This window comes from Nerophis lumbriciformis, linkage group LG36 (assembly GCF_033978685.3).
Source record: "Nerophis lumbriciformis linkage group LG36, RoL_Nlum_v2.1, whole genome shotgun sequence".
Lineage (NCBI taxonomy): Eukaryota > Metazoa > Chordata > Actinopteri > Syngnathiformes > Syngnathidae > Nerophis > Nerophis lumbriciformis.
In genome coordinates, this window is record NC_084583.2 from 8,893,625 (window position 1) to 8,915,000 (window position 21,376).

At 37.1% G+C, this 21,376-nt stretch overlaps 1 protein-coding gene across 1 annotated transcript in view; it reads left to right on the top strand.

The window, feature by feature from the left end:
• The window catches only part of vegfba (vascular endothelial growth factor Ba), a 75,602-nt gene extending 54,892 nt beyond the window's left edge, over window positions 1-20,710 (top strand). The window contains exons 7-8 of the mRNA XM_061930375.2: window positions 8,472-8,648; window positions 20,294-20,710. Of these exons, the coding sequence (XP_061786359.1) occupies window positions 8,472-8,648; window positions 20,294-20,315 (199 nt within the window). The 3' untranslated portion in view covers window positions 20,316-20,710. The remainder of the gene's footprint in view (window positions 1-8,471; window positions 8,649-20,293) is intronic.
• Window positions 20,711-21,376: the final 666 nt, after the last annotated feature.

Below are 21,376 nucleotides of genomic sequence, written 5' to 3' on the forward strand. Positions count from 1 at the left end.
TCACATCTTAAGTGCACAGGAAGCCAGTGCAGGTGAGCCAGTATAGGCGTAATATGATCAAACTTTCTTGTTCTTGTCAAAAGTCTAGCAGCCGCATTTTGTACCAACTATAATTTTTTAATGCTAGACATAGGGAGACCCGAAAATAATACGTTACAGTAGTCGAGACGAGACGTAACGAACGCATGAATAATGATCTCAGCGTCGCTAGTGGATAAAATAGAACGAATTTTAGCGATATTACGGAGATGAAAGAAGGCCGTTTTAGTGACACTCTTAATGTGTGATTCAAAGGAGAGAGTTGGGTCGAAGATAATACCCAGATTCTTTACTGATTCGCCTTGTGTAATTGTTTGGTTGTCAAATGTTAAGGTGGTATTATTAAATAAATGTCGGTGTTTAGCAGGACCGATAATCAGCATTTCCGTTTTCTTGGCGTTGAGTTGCAAGAAGTTAGCGGACATCCAATGTTTAATTTCATTAAGACACGCCTCCAGCTGACTACAATCCGGCGTGTTGGTCAGCTTTAGGGGCATGTAGAGTTGGGTGTCATCAGCATAGCAATGAAAGCTAACACCGTATTTGCGTATGATATCGCCTAGCGGCAGCATGTAAATACTAAAGAGTGCAGGGCCAAGAACCGAACCCTGAGGAACTCCGCACGTTACCTTAACATAGTCAGAGGTCACATTATTATGGGAGACGCATTGCATCCTGTCAGTAAGATAAGAGTTAAACCACGACAAGGCTAAGTCTGACATACCAATACGTGTTTTGATACGCTCTAATAAAATATTATGATCGACGGTATCGAAAGCAGCGCTAAGATCAAGAAGCAGCAACATAGATGACGCATCAGAATCCATCGTCAGCAGTAGATCATTAGTCATTTTTGCGAGGGCTGTCTCCGTAGAGTGATTTGCCCTGAAACCGGATTGAAAAGGTTCACAGAGATTGTTAGACACTAAGTGTTCATTTAGCTGCTGTGCGACAATTTTTTCGAGGATTTTCGAAATAAAGGGAAGGTGGGACACCGGTCGGTAGTTTACCATGAGGTCAGGATCAAGGTTAGGTCTTTTGAGCAGAGGATGAATAACCGCTTTCTTGAATGCTAGGGGAACAGTGCCAGAGGAAAGTGATAAGTTTATAATATTTAGCACTGATGGACCTAATAATACAAAAAGCTCCTTGATAAGTTTCCCAGGAAGTGGGTCAAGTAAACATGTTGTTTGTTTTATCCCACTTACACGCTGTAATAGTTCCTCTAATGTTATTTCATCAAAAAGAGAGAGACTATTTTGTATTGCAGTATCCGTCGTAGATACAGTTGTATCTGTGTTCATAGAACCCAGTTGTAGCTGGGATGCGTTGTCTTTAATCTCCTTTCTAATGAGTTCAATTTTCTTATTAAAGAAATTCATAAAGTCATCTGCCGAGTGGGTGGAGCTATTGGGAGGAGTCCCTTGTTGGGTTAGCGATGCTACTGTACTAAACAAAAATTTAGGGTCGTTTTTGTTGAGGCGGATGAGATTTGAGTAATATTTAGCTTTAGCTAAGGTAAGCATGCGTTTATACGATATTAAACTATCACTCCATGCTTGATGGAAAACCTCAAGCTTGGTCGCGCGCCATTTGCGTTCCAACTTTCTACATGATAATTTATGAGCTCTGGTTTCCTCTGTAAACCATGGGGTGCGCCTTTTAGGGGCCCTTTTTTGTTTTAGCGGTGCTATGCTATCAATGGTTTTGCGCAGGGCATTGTCAAAGTTGTTAGTGAGGTTATCAATAGAGCCGACATAATTTGGGAATGGTGCCATTACCGAAGGCAGTAGGTCAGCAAGAGTCATCGTTGTGGCGGCATTAATGTTGCGGCTGCTATAGCAGTTATTATTATTATTAGTTTGTTGACAATGAGTCAGAACTTCGAATTTTATAAGGTAATGATCGGACATTACTTTAGTATACGGGAGTACCATAACTTTGGAGGTGGTGACACCCCTGACCAGCACTAGATCTATCGTATTGCCGTTGCGATGCGTAGGTTCATTTATTATTTGTGTAAGACCACAGCTATCAATTATAGTCTGGAGCGCCACGCACTGAGGGTCCGATGGGGTATTCATATGGATATTAAAGTCCCCCATTATGATTATATTGTCTGCGTGCGTCACTAAATCAGCAACGAACTCTGAGAATTCATTAATAAAGTCCGAGTAGGGCCCTGGGGGGCAGTAGATAACAGCCATATCGAGAGGCAGCGGTGCGACAGACCTCATAGTAAGCACCTCAAACGATTTGTATTTATTATTTAGGTTAGGGGTAAGGTTAAAGTTTTCATTGTATATTAATGCGACTCCCCCACCCCTTTTAAGGGGACGGGCAATATGCGCATTCGTATAGTTAGGAGGAGATGCCTCATTTAGCGCAAAAAATTCGTCTGGTTTGAGCCAGGTTTCGCTAAGACCAATGACGTTAAGATTGTTGTCTCTAATGACCTCATTAACTAATAACGTTTTGGGAGACAATGATCTTATGTTTAAAAAGCCCATATTATAAGTATTGGGCTGTTTTGACGAGTTTTTGTTTAAATTATCCGTAGTAGAAATATTAATAATGTTGCGTTTATTATACGTAGTGCACTTTAAATAGTTTCGACCATATCTAGGAATTGATACGACGGGAATTTTCAGATTGTTTGCTTGATGCTGCGATCGACTGAACGCATCATGATTTGCCACCTCAGTAGAATGCATATCTACCCCGGACACATTCACAACAGAAAACACATTATGTGAGTTGTGTGTTATTCTAAGAAAATTGCTATGCGTACAGGAATTATCCAGCCTGGCGCTGGCTAGTTCTAGCTTAACTGACTCCTCACCCGGACTAGCAGGCTCTGTAATTGCCTGTGACCGGGCTTGCTCTAGTGTAGTTAGTCAAATGTGACTTAAACAGTAGTCTATATTCTTAGACAGGATGATGGCGCCTTCCTGGTTAGGGTGAAGGCCGTCCCTCATCAGCAAGCCTGGTTTGCCCCAGAAAGAGGGCCAATTATCAATAAACGTTAGTCCCTGTTGTCTACAGAAGCTAGCCAGCCACTTGTTAAGCGAGACTAATCTGCTATATCTCTCATCATTGCCTCTCGCAGGCAGGGGGCCAGAGACAATTACTCGATGCCTGGACATCTTTCTAGCGAGATCACAAGTCCTGGCTATGTTTCTCTTTGTAATCTCTGACTGTCTCATTCTAGTGTCATTGGAGCCAACGTGTACAACTATATTCGCATAACTAGTGGTGCGATTAGCCTGTCGTACGTGTTTACTAGGCCTGTTGCGAGTTAGCTCCCTAAGATTAGCCTCTATGTCAGGTGCTCGGGCCCCCGGGATGCACTTAATTGTGGCTGGTTTGCTAAGCTTTATGTTTCGGGTGATGGAGTCCCCTATGACTAAGGTGTGGTGCCCGGTAGACTGGGGTGTAGGACTAGCTAAAGAGCTAAATCTATTATGCGTCTCAACCGGTACACCGTAGCTTGTAGGCCGCTTAGGACTACTACATGCTGGGCTAGTTAGCTCGCTACAGCTAACGCTAGCAGATGTGTCCGCAACATCTAAAGTTACGAGATTACTCTGCTCTAACTGGCGGACACGGCCCTCTAGCAGAGCCAGCCTCTCCGTGAGTAAGGTGCAAGACGCGCAGGAAGCCATACTCACGGTGTTTTCTGTCACCGAGTGAAGTTCCTGCTGTCTTCCGAGAAGTCCTGGTCACGGTGTGCAGGAGTAGACTCCTTCTGACCGGCGCCCGGCGACGCCTTTCTCCGCGCTAGCTTCGTTAGCTTAGCAGCTAGCTGCTAGCTAGCTGCGGGAGGGGCGGAGAGACAGAGATCGGGTGATTTGCAAGTTAAATAGTACTACTAAATATGTTGAGAAAGTAATAAAGAAAGCTGCAGAACAATTTAAAAGCACACAATTAGAACGATACTTAGCTTTTTCGAAACAGCGAGCAGTCAGCGAGCAGTCACGCACGGTGAACCGGAACCGGAAGCCGGGGTTATAACTCGTTCACCGGTCCTCATATGGACGGTACTTTTCCTTGTTGATGTCTCAAGAAGGCTAGAAATACAAGAAAACACACACACACACACACACACACACACACACACACACACACACACACACACACACACACACACACACACACACACACACACACACACACACACACACACACACACACACATTCTTGTATTTGTTACCTTCTTGAGACTTCCCCAAAAATTCCTACCTCTTCCGGACCACCCTTTCTAGATATATAAAGAAGTGTATTTACAACATTAATAATATATACATACTATGCAAATGTAAAAATGCTCATTGTGAAAAATTAGTTGGAATTTCACAAGAAAAACTTAGAATTCTGGCAGTATTATAAAAAAAAGTTGTCGTTTTACTCAACGCAAGTCAAAATTTTACAAGAAAAATTTAACATTTGTGCAATATTTTGATAAAAGTTGGAATTTTACTCAATAACAGTCTCAATTTTACAAGAAAAAGATTACAATTTTGGCAATTTTATGAAAATAGTCGTGATTTCACTTGACAAAAGTCACAATGTTATAAGAACATTTTAAAATGTTGGCAATTTTATGAAAATATTCGGAATTTTACTTGGCAAAATTGTGACAAAGGTCATAATTTTACTCCAAAAATGTCACTCTTTTACAAGAACAACAAAAAAATTTGAAAAAATTTGATAAAGGTCAGAATCTTTTTTGACAAATGTCACCATTTTGCATTAAAAAGTAATAATTTTACATTAGTAATAATTTTGCGAGAAAATATTGCAATATTACAGAAGCGGAAAAAATATGAGAAATTGTTCCCAATTTTATAAGAAAGAAGTCGACACATTGCTGCTTTTGCACCTGTCAATGTTTACTTTTGTATGCACATTAAATCAACAAAAAATCCCGACTTTGGAGCAATGTTCACGGACTCTAGTATTTGGCTCTCTATTAGATGCAATGGTTTTAACTCGTTCACCGGTCCTCATATGGACGGTACTTTTCCTTGTTGATGTCTCAAGAAGGGTAGAAATACAAGAACACACACGCACACGCACACACACACTCACACACGCACACACACACACACACACACACACACACATGCACACACACACACACACACACACACACACACACACACACACACACACACACACACACACACACACACATTCTTGTATTTAGTACCTTCCTGAGACCTCCAAAAAAGGCCTCCCTCTTTAGGACCACCCTTTCTAGATATATAAAGAAGTGTATTTACAACATTAATAATATATACATACTATGCAAATATAAAAATGCTTGTTGTGAAAAATGAGTTGGAATTTCACAAGAAAAACTTAGAATTTTGGTAGTATTATAAAAAAAGTTGTCGTTTTACTCAACGCAAGTAAAGTTTTACAAGAAAAATGTAACATTTGTGCAATGTTATGATAAAAGTTGGAATTTCACTCAATAACAGTCTCAATTTTACAAGAAAAAGCTTAAAATTTTGGCAATTTTATGAAAATAGTCGTAATTTCACTTGACAAAAGTCACAATGTTATAAGAACATTTTAAAATGTTGGCAATATTATAATAATATTCGGAAATTTACTTGGCAAAATTATGACAAAAGTCAGAATTGTACTCCAAAAATGTCACTGTTTTACAAGAACAACAAAAAATTGGCAAAAATGTGACAAAGGTCAGAATCTTTTTTGACAAATGTCCCCATTTTGCATTAAAAAGTAATAATTTTACATAAGTAATAATTTTGAGAGAAAATATTGCAATATTACAGAAACAGAAAAAATATGAGAAATTGTTCCCAATTTTATAAGAAAAAAGTCGATACATTGCTGCCTTTGCACCTGTCAATGTTTACTTTTGTATGCACATTAAATCAACAAAAAATCCCGACTTTGGAGCAATGTTCACGGACTCTAGTATTTGGCTCTCTATTAGATGCAATGGTTTTAACTCGTTCACCGGTCCTCACATGGACGGTACTTTTCCTTGTTGGTGTCTCAAGAAGGGTAGAAATACAAGAACACACACACACGTACACGCACACACACACACACACACACACACACACACACACACACACACACACACGTACACAAGCTCACTCACCTCTGTGTGATACTCGGGCCTCAAAGAGACCTTTGTGGTCCAGATGAACATAATGCTCCTTTGTGGCGACATTTAACACTCCACAGCACTCGGTGAAGACAATAAATAACATAAACACCAGTGCGTGTCTAGCCTGGTGGTGTCTTCAGCGCCGTAGATACGTTATGGAGGTGTCAGAGTGTGTGGGAGGAGGAGCGTTGTGGTTAATATGACAACAGTCAAGGTGGAAGTGTGTGATTGACAGGTGTGTCGTCCCGCTCAGTGATTCCCATGACTTGGCAGCATGAAAGAATTAGTGCACCTTTTTGGCTGTCAGTCATGTCCGACCCCAGGGGGTCAGAGAGGGCCACGTTTGGGTGTGATGTCCCCACAGCGCCCATCCATCACCCGCAGCAGGCTTTATTCAGGCTCCAGCAGGGTGAAATCTGTGTCATTTTGCTCCCAATGCCACCTTCTCTGTCCGTGCCAGCGGCAGGCGTGGTCACCGGGGGCCCATCTCTGCCTCATTAAGTAACTTCATTACCCGCCGGCCTCCTGGGAAGACGCAGGCAAAAAAAAACAAAAAACAACTAGGACGAGTAAATGGAGCGGCTTTCTTCGAGTGTCTGGGCCCAGCGAGAGTCTGGACCGGATGAGCCGCCATGGCAACGCTGTGGTGGACTGACGGATCTCATGCTTGATACTTTTACTGCTGCAGTGTAGTGTTGACCCCATACCAATATCCTGGTACCGGCACCAAAATGTATTTCCATACTTTTTGGTACTTTTCGATACTTAAAGGGGACCACAAAAAATGTCATTATTGCCTTTATTTTAACAAAAATTCTTAGTGTACATGAAACATATGTTTATTATTGTAATTTAGTCCTTAAATAAAATAGTGAACATACTAGACAACTTGTCTTTTAGTAGTAAGTAAACAAACAAAGACTCCTAATTAGTCTGCTGACGTATGCAGTAACAAATTGTGTCATTTATCTACCTATTATTTTGTCTACATTATGAGGGACAAACTGTAAAAAAAATAATGTATTAATCTACTTGTTCATTTACTGTTAATATCTGCTTATTTTCTGTTTCAACATGTTCTATCTACACTTCTGTCAAAATGTAATAATCACTTATTCTTCTCTTCGTTGATACTTTACATTAGTTTTGGATGATACCACACATTTAGGTATCGATCCGATACCAAGTAGTTACAGGATCATACATTGGTCATATTCAAAGTCCTCATGTGTCCAGAGACGTATTTACTGACTTTATAAACATGATATGTTTATATAATGCTAAAAAAATATCAATGTAATGATAGTAGTATCGACTAGATACGCTCCTGTACTTGGTATCATTACAGTGGATGTCAGGTGTGGATCCACCCATGGCGTTTGTTTACATTGTGACGTTGGTGAGCTACGGTGTGTCGTGAAGCATGTTTAGCTATTCCTCGTCCTCCAGTGATAATGATACTTGTATGAAACTTACTTTATTTGTCGCCATGGAGGCGAGGATTAGTGATTTAGAAGTAGCTAAAACACTGTGGATGGATGTTAGCCGCTAGCGAGCTAGCCATGTCTTAAAGCACCTCTTCCTGAGGGCATTTCAGTGTTATAACTTCACCTTTATCTTTACTTTTTACGCCAAAATGCGTCCGTTCTCCCTTTTCTGTCTACACACTGTGTCTGCTTGTAAGTACTCTGTGTGTGTGCGCTGCCGAACATGCTCCTCTGCTCGTAAAAACCTGAAATGTCATGATGTGACGACGACGGGGGGGAGGGGACCGGTACTTTTTAGAGGCGGTATAGTACCGAATATGATTCATTAGTAGTATACCGTACAACGCTACTCTCGTCTTACTGATATGTGACCCATCAGGAACACTTTTTGCACCTAAAAGCCTCACTTTATTCACAAGAGGATTACAGGCTGGAATGGAAGACATTTTTGTGCGAATCTGGATTAAAAAAACGCAATTTATTCCTTGCTAATTTCAGTGTTTGGGTCCTATGAAAACTTTTATGCAGATGATACATGTCATTTTCCAACATTTTATGTTATTATGAATAAATCAAAAAGAAACCGATTAAAATTGAATTTGCCCCAACACATTTTTTCATAATTTTAATACATTGCATCCCAAAATGATTCCGCGTTTGTATTACGTGACATAATTGCAGTATTGTATTACGTAACCTCTCGTTTATCACTGCTTATTCGTTCCGGAGATGACAGCAAGAGGTGATGATGTCATTTTGACAAACTTATTAACAGATAATTGTTTCCCTCCCAGCACCCGGGTTTTCCCGTCTCCCGCCACCAGTTCCCCTTCGCCGTCCACGCGGCCTTCCTGTGGACCCTGCAGAGGCAGGAAGTGGACTCTGGATGCAGAGTCTTGTCGGTGTCTCTGCACCGTCACTGCTGAGAGCTGCCACAGGAGAAATAAGAGGCTGGATCCTCGCCGCTGCAGGTAGGTACTAACACGCAATACAGGTTAATGACCATGAATTGGTATATTTAGGTAATAATAGGTATATAAAGTGCACTTCTGACTTAAGAATGTTGACTTTACATTGAATATCTAATGAGATGTGGTGGTAAATCATAATGATTAGATTGAATGAATGGATAGGTATATAAAGTGCACTTTTGACCTGTGTATTTTAGGTTAATGACAATGAATTGGTATATTTAGGTAATAATAGGTATATAAAGTGCACTTCTGACTTAAGAATGTTGACTTTACATTGAATATCTAATGAGATGTAGTGGTAAATAATAATGATTAGATTGAATGAACTAATAGGTATATAAAGTGCACTTCCGACATGTGCATATCAGGTTAATGACCATGAATTGGTTATAATAGGTATACAAAATGCACTTCTGATTTAAGAATGTTGACTTTACATCGAATATCTAATGAGATGTGGTGGAAAATAATAATGATTAGATTTAATGAATTAATAGGTATATAAAGTGCACTCCCGACATATGTATTTCAGGTTAATGACAATGAATTGGTATCTATTGGTAATAATAGGTATATAAAGTGCACTTCTGACTTAAGAATGTTGACTTTACATTGAATATCTAATGAGATGTAGTGGTAAATAATAATGATTAGATTGAATGAACTAATAGGTATATAAAGTGCACTTCCGACATGTGCATATCAGGTTAATGACCATGAATTGGTTATAATAGGTATACAAAATGCACTTCTGATTTAAGAATGTTGACTTTACATCGAATATCTAATGAGATGTGGTGGAAAATAATAATGATTAGATTTAATGAATTAATAGGTATATAAAGTGCACTCCCGACATATGTATTTCAGGTTAATGACAATGAATTGGTATCTATTGGTAATAATAGGTATATAAAGTGCACTTCTGACTTAAGAATGTTGACTTTACATTGAATATCTAATGAGATGTAGTGGTAAATAATAATGATTAGATTGAATGAATTAATAGGTATATAAAGTGCACTTTTGACCTGTGTATTTCAGGTTAATGCCAATGAATTGGTATATTTAGGTAATAATAGGTATATAAAGTGCACTTCCGACATGTGTATTTCAGGTTAATGACCATGAATTGGTATATATTGGTAATAATAGGTATATAAAGTGCACTTCTGACTTAAGAATGTTGACTTTACATTGAATATCTAATGAGATGTAGTGGTAAATAATAATGATTAGATAAAATGAATTAATAGGTATATAAAGTGCACTTCCGACCTGTGTATTTCAGGTTAATGACCATGAATTGGTATATATTGGTAATAATAGGGATATAAAGTGCACTTCTGACTTAATAATGTTGACTTTACATTGAATATCTAATGAGATGTAGTGGTAAATAATAATGATTAGATTGAATGAATTAATAGGTATATAAAGTGCACTTCTGACCTGTGCATTTCAGGTTAATGACCATGAATTGGTACATACTGGTAATAATAGGGATATAAAGTGCACTTCTGACTTAAGAATGTTGACTTTACATTGAATATCTAATGAGATGTAGTGGTAAATAATAATGATTAGATTGAATTAATTAATAGGTATATAAAGTGCACTTCTGACCTGTGCATTTCAGGTCAATGACCATGAAGTGGTATATATTTGTAATAATAGGTATATAAAGTGCACTTCTGACCTGTGCATTTCAGGTTAATGACCATGAAGTGGTATATATTTGTAATAATAGGTATATAAAGTGTACTTCTGACTTAAGAATGTTGACTTTACATTGAATATCTAATGAGATGTAGTGGTAAATAATAATAATTACATTGAATGAATTAATAGGTATATAAAGTGCATTTCTGACCTGTGTATTTCAGGTTAATGACCATGAAGTGGTATATATTGGTAATAATAGGTATATAAAGTGCACTTCTGACTTAAGAATGTTGACTTTACGTTGAATATCTAATGAGATGTACTGGTAAATAATAATGATTAGATTGAATGAATTAATAGGTATATAAAGTGCACTTCTGACTTAAGAATGTTGACTTTACATTGAATGTCTAATGAGATGCAGTGGTAAATAATAATGATTAGATTGAATGAATTAATAGGTATATAAAGTGCCCTTCTGACCTGTGTATTTCAGGTTAATGACCATGAAGTAGTATATTTTGGTAATAATAGGTTTATAAAGTGCACTTCTGACTTAAGAATGTTGACTTTACACTGAATATTTAATGAGATGTAGTGGTAAATAATAATGATTAGATTGAATGAACTAATAGGTATATAAAGTGCACTACCGACATGTGCATATCAGGTTAATGGCCATGAATTGGTAATAATAGGTATACAAAGTGCACTTCTGACTTAAGAATGTTGACTTTTCATTGAATATCTAATGAGATGCAGTGGTAAATAATAATGATTAGATTGAATGAATTAATAGGTATATAAAGTGCACTTTTGACCTGTGTATTTCAGGTCAATGACAATGAATTGGTATATTTAGGTAATAATAGGTATAAAAAGTGCACTTCTGACTTAAGAATGTTGACTTTACATTGAATATCTAATGAGATGCAGTGGTAAATAATAATGATTAGATTGAATGAATTAATAGGTATATAAAGTGCACTTCTGATGTGTGTATTTCAGGTTAATGACCATGAATTGGTATATATTGGTAATAATAGGGATATAAAGTGCACTTCTGACTTAAGAATGTTGACTTTGCATTGAATTTCTAATGAGATGTAGTGGTAAATAATAATGATTAGATTGAATGAATTAATAGGTATATAAAGTGCACTTCTGACGTGTGTATTTCAGGTTAATGACCGTGAATTGGTATATATTGGTAATAATGAGGATATAAAGTGCACTTCTGACTTAAGAATGTTAACTTTACATTGAATATCTAATGAGATGTAGTGGTAAATAATAATGATTAGATTGAATGAACTAATAGGTATATAAAGTGCACTTTCGACATGTGCATATCAGGTTAATGACCATGAATTGGTAATAATAGGTATACAAAGTGCACTTCTGACTTAAGAATGTTGACTTTTCATTGAATATCTAATGAGATGTAGTGGTAAATAATAATGATTAGATTGAATGAATTAATAGGTATATAAAGTGCACTCCCGACATGTGTATTTCAGGTTAATGACAATGAATTGGTATATATTGGTAATAATAGGGATATAAAGTGCACTTCTGACTTAAGAATGTTGACTTTGCATTGAATATCTAATGAGATGTAGTAGTAAATAATAATGATTAGATTGAATGAATTAATAGGTATATAAAGTGCCCTTCTGACCTGTGTATTTCAGGTTAATGACCATGAAGTGGTATATACTGGTAATAATAGGTATATAAAGTGCACTTCTGACTTAAGAATGTTGACTTTACATTGAATATCTAATGAGATGTAGTGGTAAATAATAATGATTAGATTGAATGAACTAATAGGTATATAAAGTGCACTTTCAACATGTGCATATCAGGTTAATGACCATGAATTGGTAATAATAGGTATACAAAGTGCACTTCTGACTTAAGAATGTTGACTTTGCATTGAATATCTAATGAGATATAATAGGTATATAAAGTGCACTTCTGACTTAAGAATGTTGACTTTGCATTGAATATCTAATGAGATGTCGTGGTAAATAATAATGATTAGATTGAATGAATTAATAGGTATATAAAGTGCACTTCTGACGTGTGTATTTCAGGTTAATAACAATGAATTGGTATATATTGGTAAAAATAGGTATATAAAGTGCACTTCTGACTTAAGAATGTTGACTTTACATTGAATGTCTAATGAGATGCAGTGGTAAATAATAATGATTAGATTGAATGAATTAATAGGTATATAAAGTGCACTCCCGACATGTGTATTTCAGGTTAATGACAATGAATTGGTATATATTGGTAATAATAGGGATATAAAGTGCACTTCTGACTTAAGAATGTTGACTTTGCATTGAATATCTAATGAGATGTAGTAGTAAATAATAATGATTAGATTGAATGAATTAATAGGTATATAAAGTGCCCTTCTGACCTGTGTATTTCAGGTTAATGACCATGATGTGGTATATACTGGTAATAATAGGTATATAAAGTGCACTTCTGACTTAAGAATGTTGACTTTACATTGAATATCTAATGAGATGTAGTGGTAAATAATAATGATTAGATTGAATGAACTAATAGGTATATAAAGTGCACTTTCGACATGTGCATATCAGGTTAATGACCATGAATTGGTAATAATAGGTATACAAAGTGCACTTCTGACTTAAGAATGTTGACTTTGCATTGAATATCTAATGAGATATAGTGGTAAATAATAATGATTAGATTGAATGAATTAATAGGTATATAAAGTGCACTTCTGATTTAAGAATGTTGACTTTGCATTGAATATCTAATGAGATGTAGTGGTAAATAATAATGATTAGATTGAATTAATTAATAGGTATATAAAGTGCACTTCTGACATGTGTATTTCAGGTTAATAACAATGAATTGGTATATATTGGTAAAAATAGGTATATAAAGTGCACTTCTGACTTAAGAATGTTGACTTTTCATTGAATGTCTAATGAGATGCAGTGGTAAATAATAATGATTAGATTGAATGAATTAATAGGTATATAAAGTGCACTCCCGACATGTGTATTTCAGGTTAATGACAATGAATTGGTATATATTGGTAATAATAGGGATATAAAGTGCACTTCTGACTTAAGAATGTTGACTTTGCATTGAATATCTAATGAGATGTAGTAGTAAATAATAATGATTAGATTGAATGAATTAATAGGTATATAAAGTGCCCTTCTGACCTGTGTATTTCAGGTTAATGACCATGATGTGGTATATACTGGTAATAATAGGTATATAAAGTGCACTTCTGACTTAAGAATGTTGACTTTACATTGAATATCTAATGAGATGTAGTGGTAAATAATAATGATTAGATTGAATGAACTAATAGGTATATAAAGTGCACTTTCGACATGTGCATATCAGGTTAATGACCATGAATTGGTAATAATAGGTATACAAAGTGCACTTCTGACTTAAGAATGTTGACTTTGCATTGAATATCTAATGAGAAATAGTGGTAAATAATAATGATTAGATTGAATGAATTAATAGGTATATAAAGTGCACTTCTGATTTAAGAATGTTGACTTTGCATTGAATATCTAATGAGATGTAGTGGTAAATAATAATGATTAGATTGAATTAATTAATAGGTATATAAAGTGCACTTCTGACATGTGTATTTCAGGTTAATAACAATAAATTGGTATATATTGGTAAAAATAGGTATATAAAGTGCACTTCTGACTTAAGAATGTTGACTTTTCATTGAATGTCTAATGAGATGCAGTGGTAAATAATAATGATTAGATTGAATGAATTAATAGGTATATAAAGTGCACTTTTGACCTGTGTATTTCAGGTCAATGACAATGAATTGGTATATTTAGGTAATAATAGGTATAAAAAGTGCACTTCTGACTTAAGAATGTTGACTTTACATTGAATATCTAATGAGATGCAGTGGTAAATAATAATGATTAGATTGAATGAATTAATAGGTATATAAAGTGCACTTCTGATGTGTGTATTTCAGGTTAATGACCATGAATTGGTATATATTGGTAATAATAGGGATATAAAGTGCACTTCTGACTTAAGAATGTTGACTTTACATTGAATATCTAATGAGATGTAGTGGTAAATAATAATGATTAGATTGAATGAATTAATAGGTATATAAAGTGCACTTCTGACCTGTGCATTTCAGGTTAATGACCATGAATTGGTAATAATAGGTATACAAAGTACACTTCTGATTTAAGAATGTTGACTTTACATTGAATATCTAATGAGATGTGGTGGTAAATAATAATGATTAGATTGAATGAATTAATAGGTATATAAAGTGTACTTCTGACCTGTGTATTTCAGGTTAATGACCATGAATTGGTATATATTGGTAATAATAGGTATATAAAGTGCACTTCTGACTTAAGAATGTTGACTTTACATTGAATATCTAATGAGATGTAGTGGTAAATAATAATGATTAGACTGAATTAATTAATAGGTATATAAAGTGCACTTCTGACCTGTGTATTTCAGGTTAATGACCATGAATTCGTATGTATTGGTAATAATAGGTATATAAAGTGCACTTCTGACTTAAGAATGTTGACTTTACATCAAATATCTAATGAGATTTAGATGTATCAAGTGACGTAGTGCCATCCATTTTCTACCGCTTGTCCCTCTCGGTGTTGACTGTGCACCTGTTGGATGTTGAGGTCCTGGGCCGGTGTGGTTACACTTGGATTGCGGTTGTGAGGCCGGTTGGATGTACTGCCAAATTCTCTGAAACGCCTTTGGAGACGCTTTATGGTAGAGAAATTAACATTCAATTCACGGGCAACAGCTCTTCTCTCAAAACTTGCGACATCTGTGGCATCGTGCTGTGTGACAAAACTGCACATTTCAAAGTGGCCTTTTATTGTGGGCATACTAAGGCACACCTGTGCAATAATCATGCTGTTTCATCTGCATCTTGATATGCCACACCTGTGAGGTGGGATGGATTATCTTGGCAAAGGAGAAATGCTCACTAACACAGCTTTAGACAGATTTGTGAACAATGTTTGAGAGGAATACATATTTTGTGTACATAGTAAAGTTTGAGATCTTTGAGTTCAACTTGTTAAAATGGGAGCAAAAACAAAAGTTTTGCATTTATATTTTTTATTCAGTGTTCATTGTTACTTTTACATGCTCCGGGCCAAATTTCGTAGCCCAATGTGGCCCCCAAGTCAAAAAGTTTGGACACCCCACCCATATACAGTGTCTATATCCTGTTTCAAGCATCACATACCTATTTACCTTTTTGGATAAATGTATGTAACACATTTACAAGCAACTCAATTGACAAACAACTTTTCCAGCGTTAAAAAAAACAACTAAATAATTGATAACCAATGCATTAAAAAAAAAAAAAAAAAATTAGAATACAGTTTGTTGTATTACAATTGGTATATTAACTATATTTTAAATGAATAAAATAAAGACAGGAGTCAATACACAGCTGCCAAACTAGAAATGAAAGCCAAAGGAATAAAATAAAATAATGCAATAAAACCTTTTTTTAAATCTCACTTCAGGCATGACGGGTACTGGTACTTTTTAGAGGCGTCTTAGTACCGATGTACTATACTAGTAGCGGTGTACCGTACAACCCTACCTTGGACATATTCATGATTTCGGTGTAAATGTTTTGTTAATCTTCAATATTTATTGTTGACATTGAACAAAGAGAGCACAGTCTCTCTCCCAAGTCAAATTCCTGGTGTGTTCAACATACTTGCTGATTGGGATTGGGATTACTGACTTAATATGCGGGTCACGACATGTAAATGGAGTATTGTTGGATGTTTTTAAAAAAAAAAGGCTTTATAGGCGGAGTCGATTAATCCCATTAGCGACATTGTTGGCCGTCTTGTATGACTCCTTCTTTACAAATCACAACACACAAAAAAGACAGAGACATTTGTGTTCTTGGTGGAATGTTCAAAAAGTAAGGGAGTGAGGTCTACCAACGTACAGTCCTGGTCAAAAGTGTACATACACTTGTAAAGAACATCATTTCTACAACTCTTATTTTTTTGTGATAGATACTTGTTGGTCACAAAAAACATTCATGAAGTTTGGTTCTTTTATGAATTTATTATGGGTCTACTGAAAATGTGAGCAAATGTGCTGGGTCAAAAGTATACATACAGCAATATTAAAGGCCTACTGAAATGCGATTTTCTTATTTAAACGGGGATCGCAGGTCCATTCTATGTGTCATACTTGATCATTTCGCGATATTGCCATATTTTTGCTGAAAGGATTTAGTAGAGAACATCGACGATAAAGTTTGCAACTTTTGGTCGCTGATAAAAAAGCCTTGCCTGTACCGGAAGTAGCAGACGATATGCGCGTGACGTCACAGGTTGTGGAGCTCCTCACATCCGCACATTGTTTACAATCATGGCCACCAGCAGCGAGAGCGATTCGGACTGAGAAAGCGACGATTTCCTCATTAATTTGAGCGAGGATGAAAGATTTGTGGATGAGGAAAGTGAGAGTGAAGGACTAGAGGGCAGTGGGAGCGATTCAGGATAGGGAAGATGCTGTGAGAGGCGGGTGGGACCTGATATTCAGCTGGGAATGACTAAAACAGTAAATAAACACAAGACATATATATACTCTATTAGCCACAACACAACCAGGCTTATATTTAATATGCCACAAATTAATCCCGCATAACAAACACCTCCCCCCTCCCGTCCATATAACCCACCAATACAACTCAAACACCTGCACAACACACTCAATCCCACAGCCCAAAGTACCGTTCACCTCCCCAAAGTTGATACAGCACATATATTTCCCCAAAATCACGTACGTGACATGCACATAGCGGCAAGCGTATATTATATACTGTATATATCAATGTATGTATGTATATATATATATATATATATATATATATATATATATATATTTTTATATATATATATATATATATATATATATATATATATATATATATATATATATATATATATATATATATATATATATATATATATATATATATATGTGTGTGTATATATATATATATTTATATATGTGTGTGTGTATATTGTATTTTCCGCACTATAAGGCGCACCTAAAAACCACAAATTTTCTCAAAAGCTGACAGTGCGCCTTATAATCCGGTGCGCCTTATATATGGGTTAATATTAATATTCATTTTCATAAAGTTTAGGTCTCGCAACTACGGTAAACAGCCGCCATCTTTTTTCCCCGTAGAAGAAGCGCGCGGTGCATGCTGGGATATGTGACGTTTCATTTCCATTTGTGTGTTTATGTAAAGACCCCAAAATGGCTCCTATTAAGTGTGTTGTCTGTCTAATTATAAATAATGCAGACGAGGCGTGTTAACTGAGTTCTCAACGTTTACTCACAGCGTGCTCATAACCACATTCTAACTGCCAGCATACAACGCTTCTCAGGGCTACCGCGCATGCTCGTCACTATCGTTGCATGCTGGGTAGTGTAGTTGTTATATTTGCTAGCTCATAACATCACATTAAGAGACACGCTTACGCGCTTAATTCAATACTCGCCGTCATTCCGGGTGGATTGACAAAAGACCTCCAGCCGCTGGATATTGGTGTCAACAGGGCATTCAAATCACGACTGCGAACGGCGTGGGAACAATGGATGACCGAAGGCGAACACACCTTCACTAAGACAGGCAGACAGCGCCGGACGACATACGCCAACATCTGCCAGTGGATCGTAAATGCCTGGGCAGATATTTCGGTCACAACTGTGGTCCAAGCTTTCCGGAAGGCAGGATTCACAGAACTGCTGGACAACAGTGACACTGACTCCGGTGACTTCGACGAGACGGAACCGGCCATTTTGGATCCCACATTTGCCCAACTTTTCAATTCGGACACCGAAGACGAAGAATTCGAAGGATTTACGAATGAAGAATAACTTCAGAAAGTGAGCGCTATGTTTATTTTGTGTGTTGTGACATTAACGTTCGAGCAACATTATGTTGCTATTGCTCTGCACTATTTTGAATTTTACTATGTTTGTGATTGCACATTTGCGTACATTTTGGGACAGAGTTGTTAGAACGCTGGTTTTTAATATATTATTAAAGTTTGACTGACCTATCTGACTGTTTTTTTGACATTCCCTTTAGCGCAGCATAGGCGCGGCTTATAGTCCGGGGCGGCTTATAGGTGGACAAAGTTTTGAAATATGCCATTCATTGAAGGTGCGGCTAATAACCCGGGGCGGCTTATAGTGCGGAAAATACGGTATATATATATATATATATATACACACACACATATATAAATATATATATACATGTATATACACACACACACACATATATATATATATATATATATATATATATATATATATATATATATATATATATATATATATATATATATATAAATATATATATATATATATATATATATATATATATATATATATATATATATACACATACATTGATATATACAGTATATAAATTTTTTTTTTTTTTTTTTGCCGTTTTTGTTTACATGTTAATAGTGTTTTAATGAATGTTCATGCACAGTTCATTTTGTGCACCAGTAAAAAAAACATCAAACTTTTTCACTAAAGAAGGGTTCGGTGAATGCGTATATGAAACTGGTGGGGTTCGGTACCTCCAACAAGGTTAAGTACCACTGCTCTAAAGGCTTAGTGGCCACATGCGTGGACAGCACCTTTCAGCTCTTATTTCCAAAATTGTGTACACTACTGAATTGGGGTCTTATGGCCGCTTATGTGGACACTTATACTGCCATCTGGTGGTGTCAGAAGAGTATAACATACAATGGAATTTTGAGAAAAAAAAGTGTAAAAATAACAATTAGCATGTCACTAAACATGAAGTACACGTTTGTGTACTTATGGACTAAGTACATCATATCAAAAGATGATTCTTAGTTTTTATTCTAATTAGGGTCCAATAAGCCCAAATAGCAAAGAGAAATAAAAAAAACAACATGTAAACAAACAGCTTGGGCCTTAAGAGGTTAAGTCAGGACTTTGGGAAGGTTGTTCTAAAACCTTCATTCCAGCCTGATTTAGCCATTCCTTTACCACTTTTGACGTGTGTTTAGGGTCATTGTCCTGTTGGAGCACCCAACTGCACCCAAGACCCAACCTCCGGGCTGATGGTTTTAGCTTGTCCTGAAGACTTTGGAGGTCATTGTCCCATTTACTCTCTGTAAAGCACCAGTTCCATTGGCAGCAAAACAGGCCCAGAGCATAATACTACCACCACCATGCTTGACGGTAGGTATGGTGTTCCTGTGATTAAAAGCCTCACCTTTTCTCCTCCAAACATATTGCTGGGTATTGTGGCCAAACAGTTGGGTGTTCCAACAGGACAATGACCCCAAACACACCTCAAAAGTGGTAAAGGAATGGCTAAATCAGGCTAGAATGAAGGTTTTAGAATGACCTTCCCAAAGTCCTGACTTAAAGGTGTGGACAATGCTGAAGAAACAAGTCCATGTCAGAAAAGCAACACATTTAGCTGAACTGCACCAAGCAGAAGCTTGTGGATGGCTACCAAAAGCGCCTTATTGCAGTGAAACTTGCCAAGGGACATGTAAGCAAATATTAACATTGCTGTATGTATACTTTTGATTGGTCACATTTTCAGTAGATCCATAATAAATTCATAAAAGAAGCAAACTTCATGAATGATTTTTGTGACCAACAAGTATGTGCTCCAATCACAAAAAAAATAAGAGTTGTAGAAATGATTGGAAACTCAAGCTCAATGGAGCTGTTTGGCCACAATAGCCAGCAATATGTTTGGAGGAGAAAAGGTGAGGCCTTTAATCCCAGGAACACCATGCCTACCGCCAAGCATCGCACGGCCCCACTGGCCGGCCTCCCTCACACAATCATCTGATCTCATCTCTGTATATCCCCAGGTGTGACGTGGTGAGGACTTGACGACGTCCACCTCCGCCCCGAAGCCACCAAACGGAAGTATTGGCAGACTCTCCTTTCTAGTTCAGCCACCAGTGTAGCAACCTAGACCGAGGTCACGTGTCTCACATGTACAAGTACTCACGCACGGACACGTCCAGTCACTACAAACCCGAGCGCAGGGATGAAAGCCACCTATGATTTATGGATAAACATTCCCCCAAGGAGCCTGTCTGGACTCTCTGACTTGGGACTACGTCTATAGAAGCAGAGTGAGGACCAGGACCCAGGTCACGTGGAGGCCAGGCTGGAGGAGATAAAAGGTGCAAACAGACGGGATATAGGAGAATGTGAGGACCTATGTATGTATGTATGTGTGGTCCCAGGCACTATGTACGTATGTATGTATGTATGTGTGGTCCCAGGCACTATGTACGTATGTATGTATGTGTGGTCCCAGGCACTATGTATGTACGTATGTATGTGTGGTCCCAGGCACTATATATGTATGTATGTGTGGTCCCAGGCACTATGTACGTATGTATGTATGTGTGGTCCCAGGCACTATGTACGTATGTATGTATGTGTGGTCCCAGGCACTATGTACGTATGTATGTATGTGTGGTCCCAGGCACTATGTACGTATGTATGTATGTGTGGTCCCAGGCACTATGTACGTATGTATGTATGTGTGGTCCCAGGCACTATGTACGTATGTATGTATGTGTGGTCCCAGGCACTATGTACGTATATATGTATGTGTGGTCCCAGGCACTATGTACGTATGTATGTATGTGTGGTCCCAGGCACTATGTACGTATGTATGTATGTGTGGTCCCAGGCACTATGTATGTACGTATGTATGTGTGGTCCCAGGCACTATATACGTATGTATGTATGTGTGGTCCCAGGCACTATGTACGTATGTATGTATGTGTGGTCCCAGGCACTATGTATGTACGTATGTATGTGTGGTCCCAGGCACTATGTACGTATGTATGTATGTGTGGTCCCAGGCACTATGTACGTATGTATGTATGTGTGGTCCCAGGCACTATGTACGTATGTATGTATGTGTGGTCCCA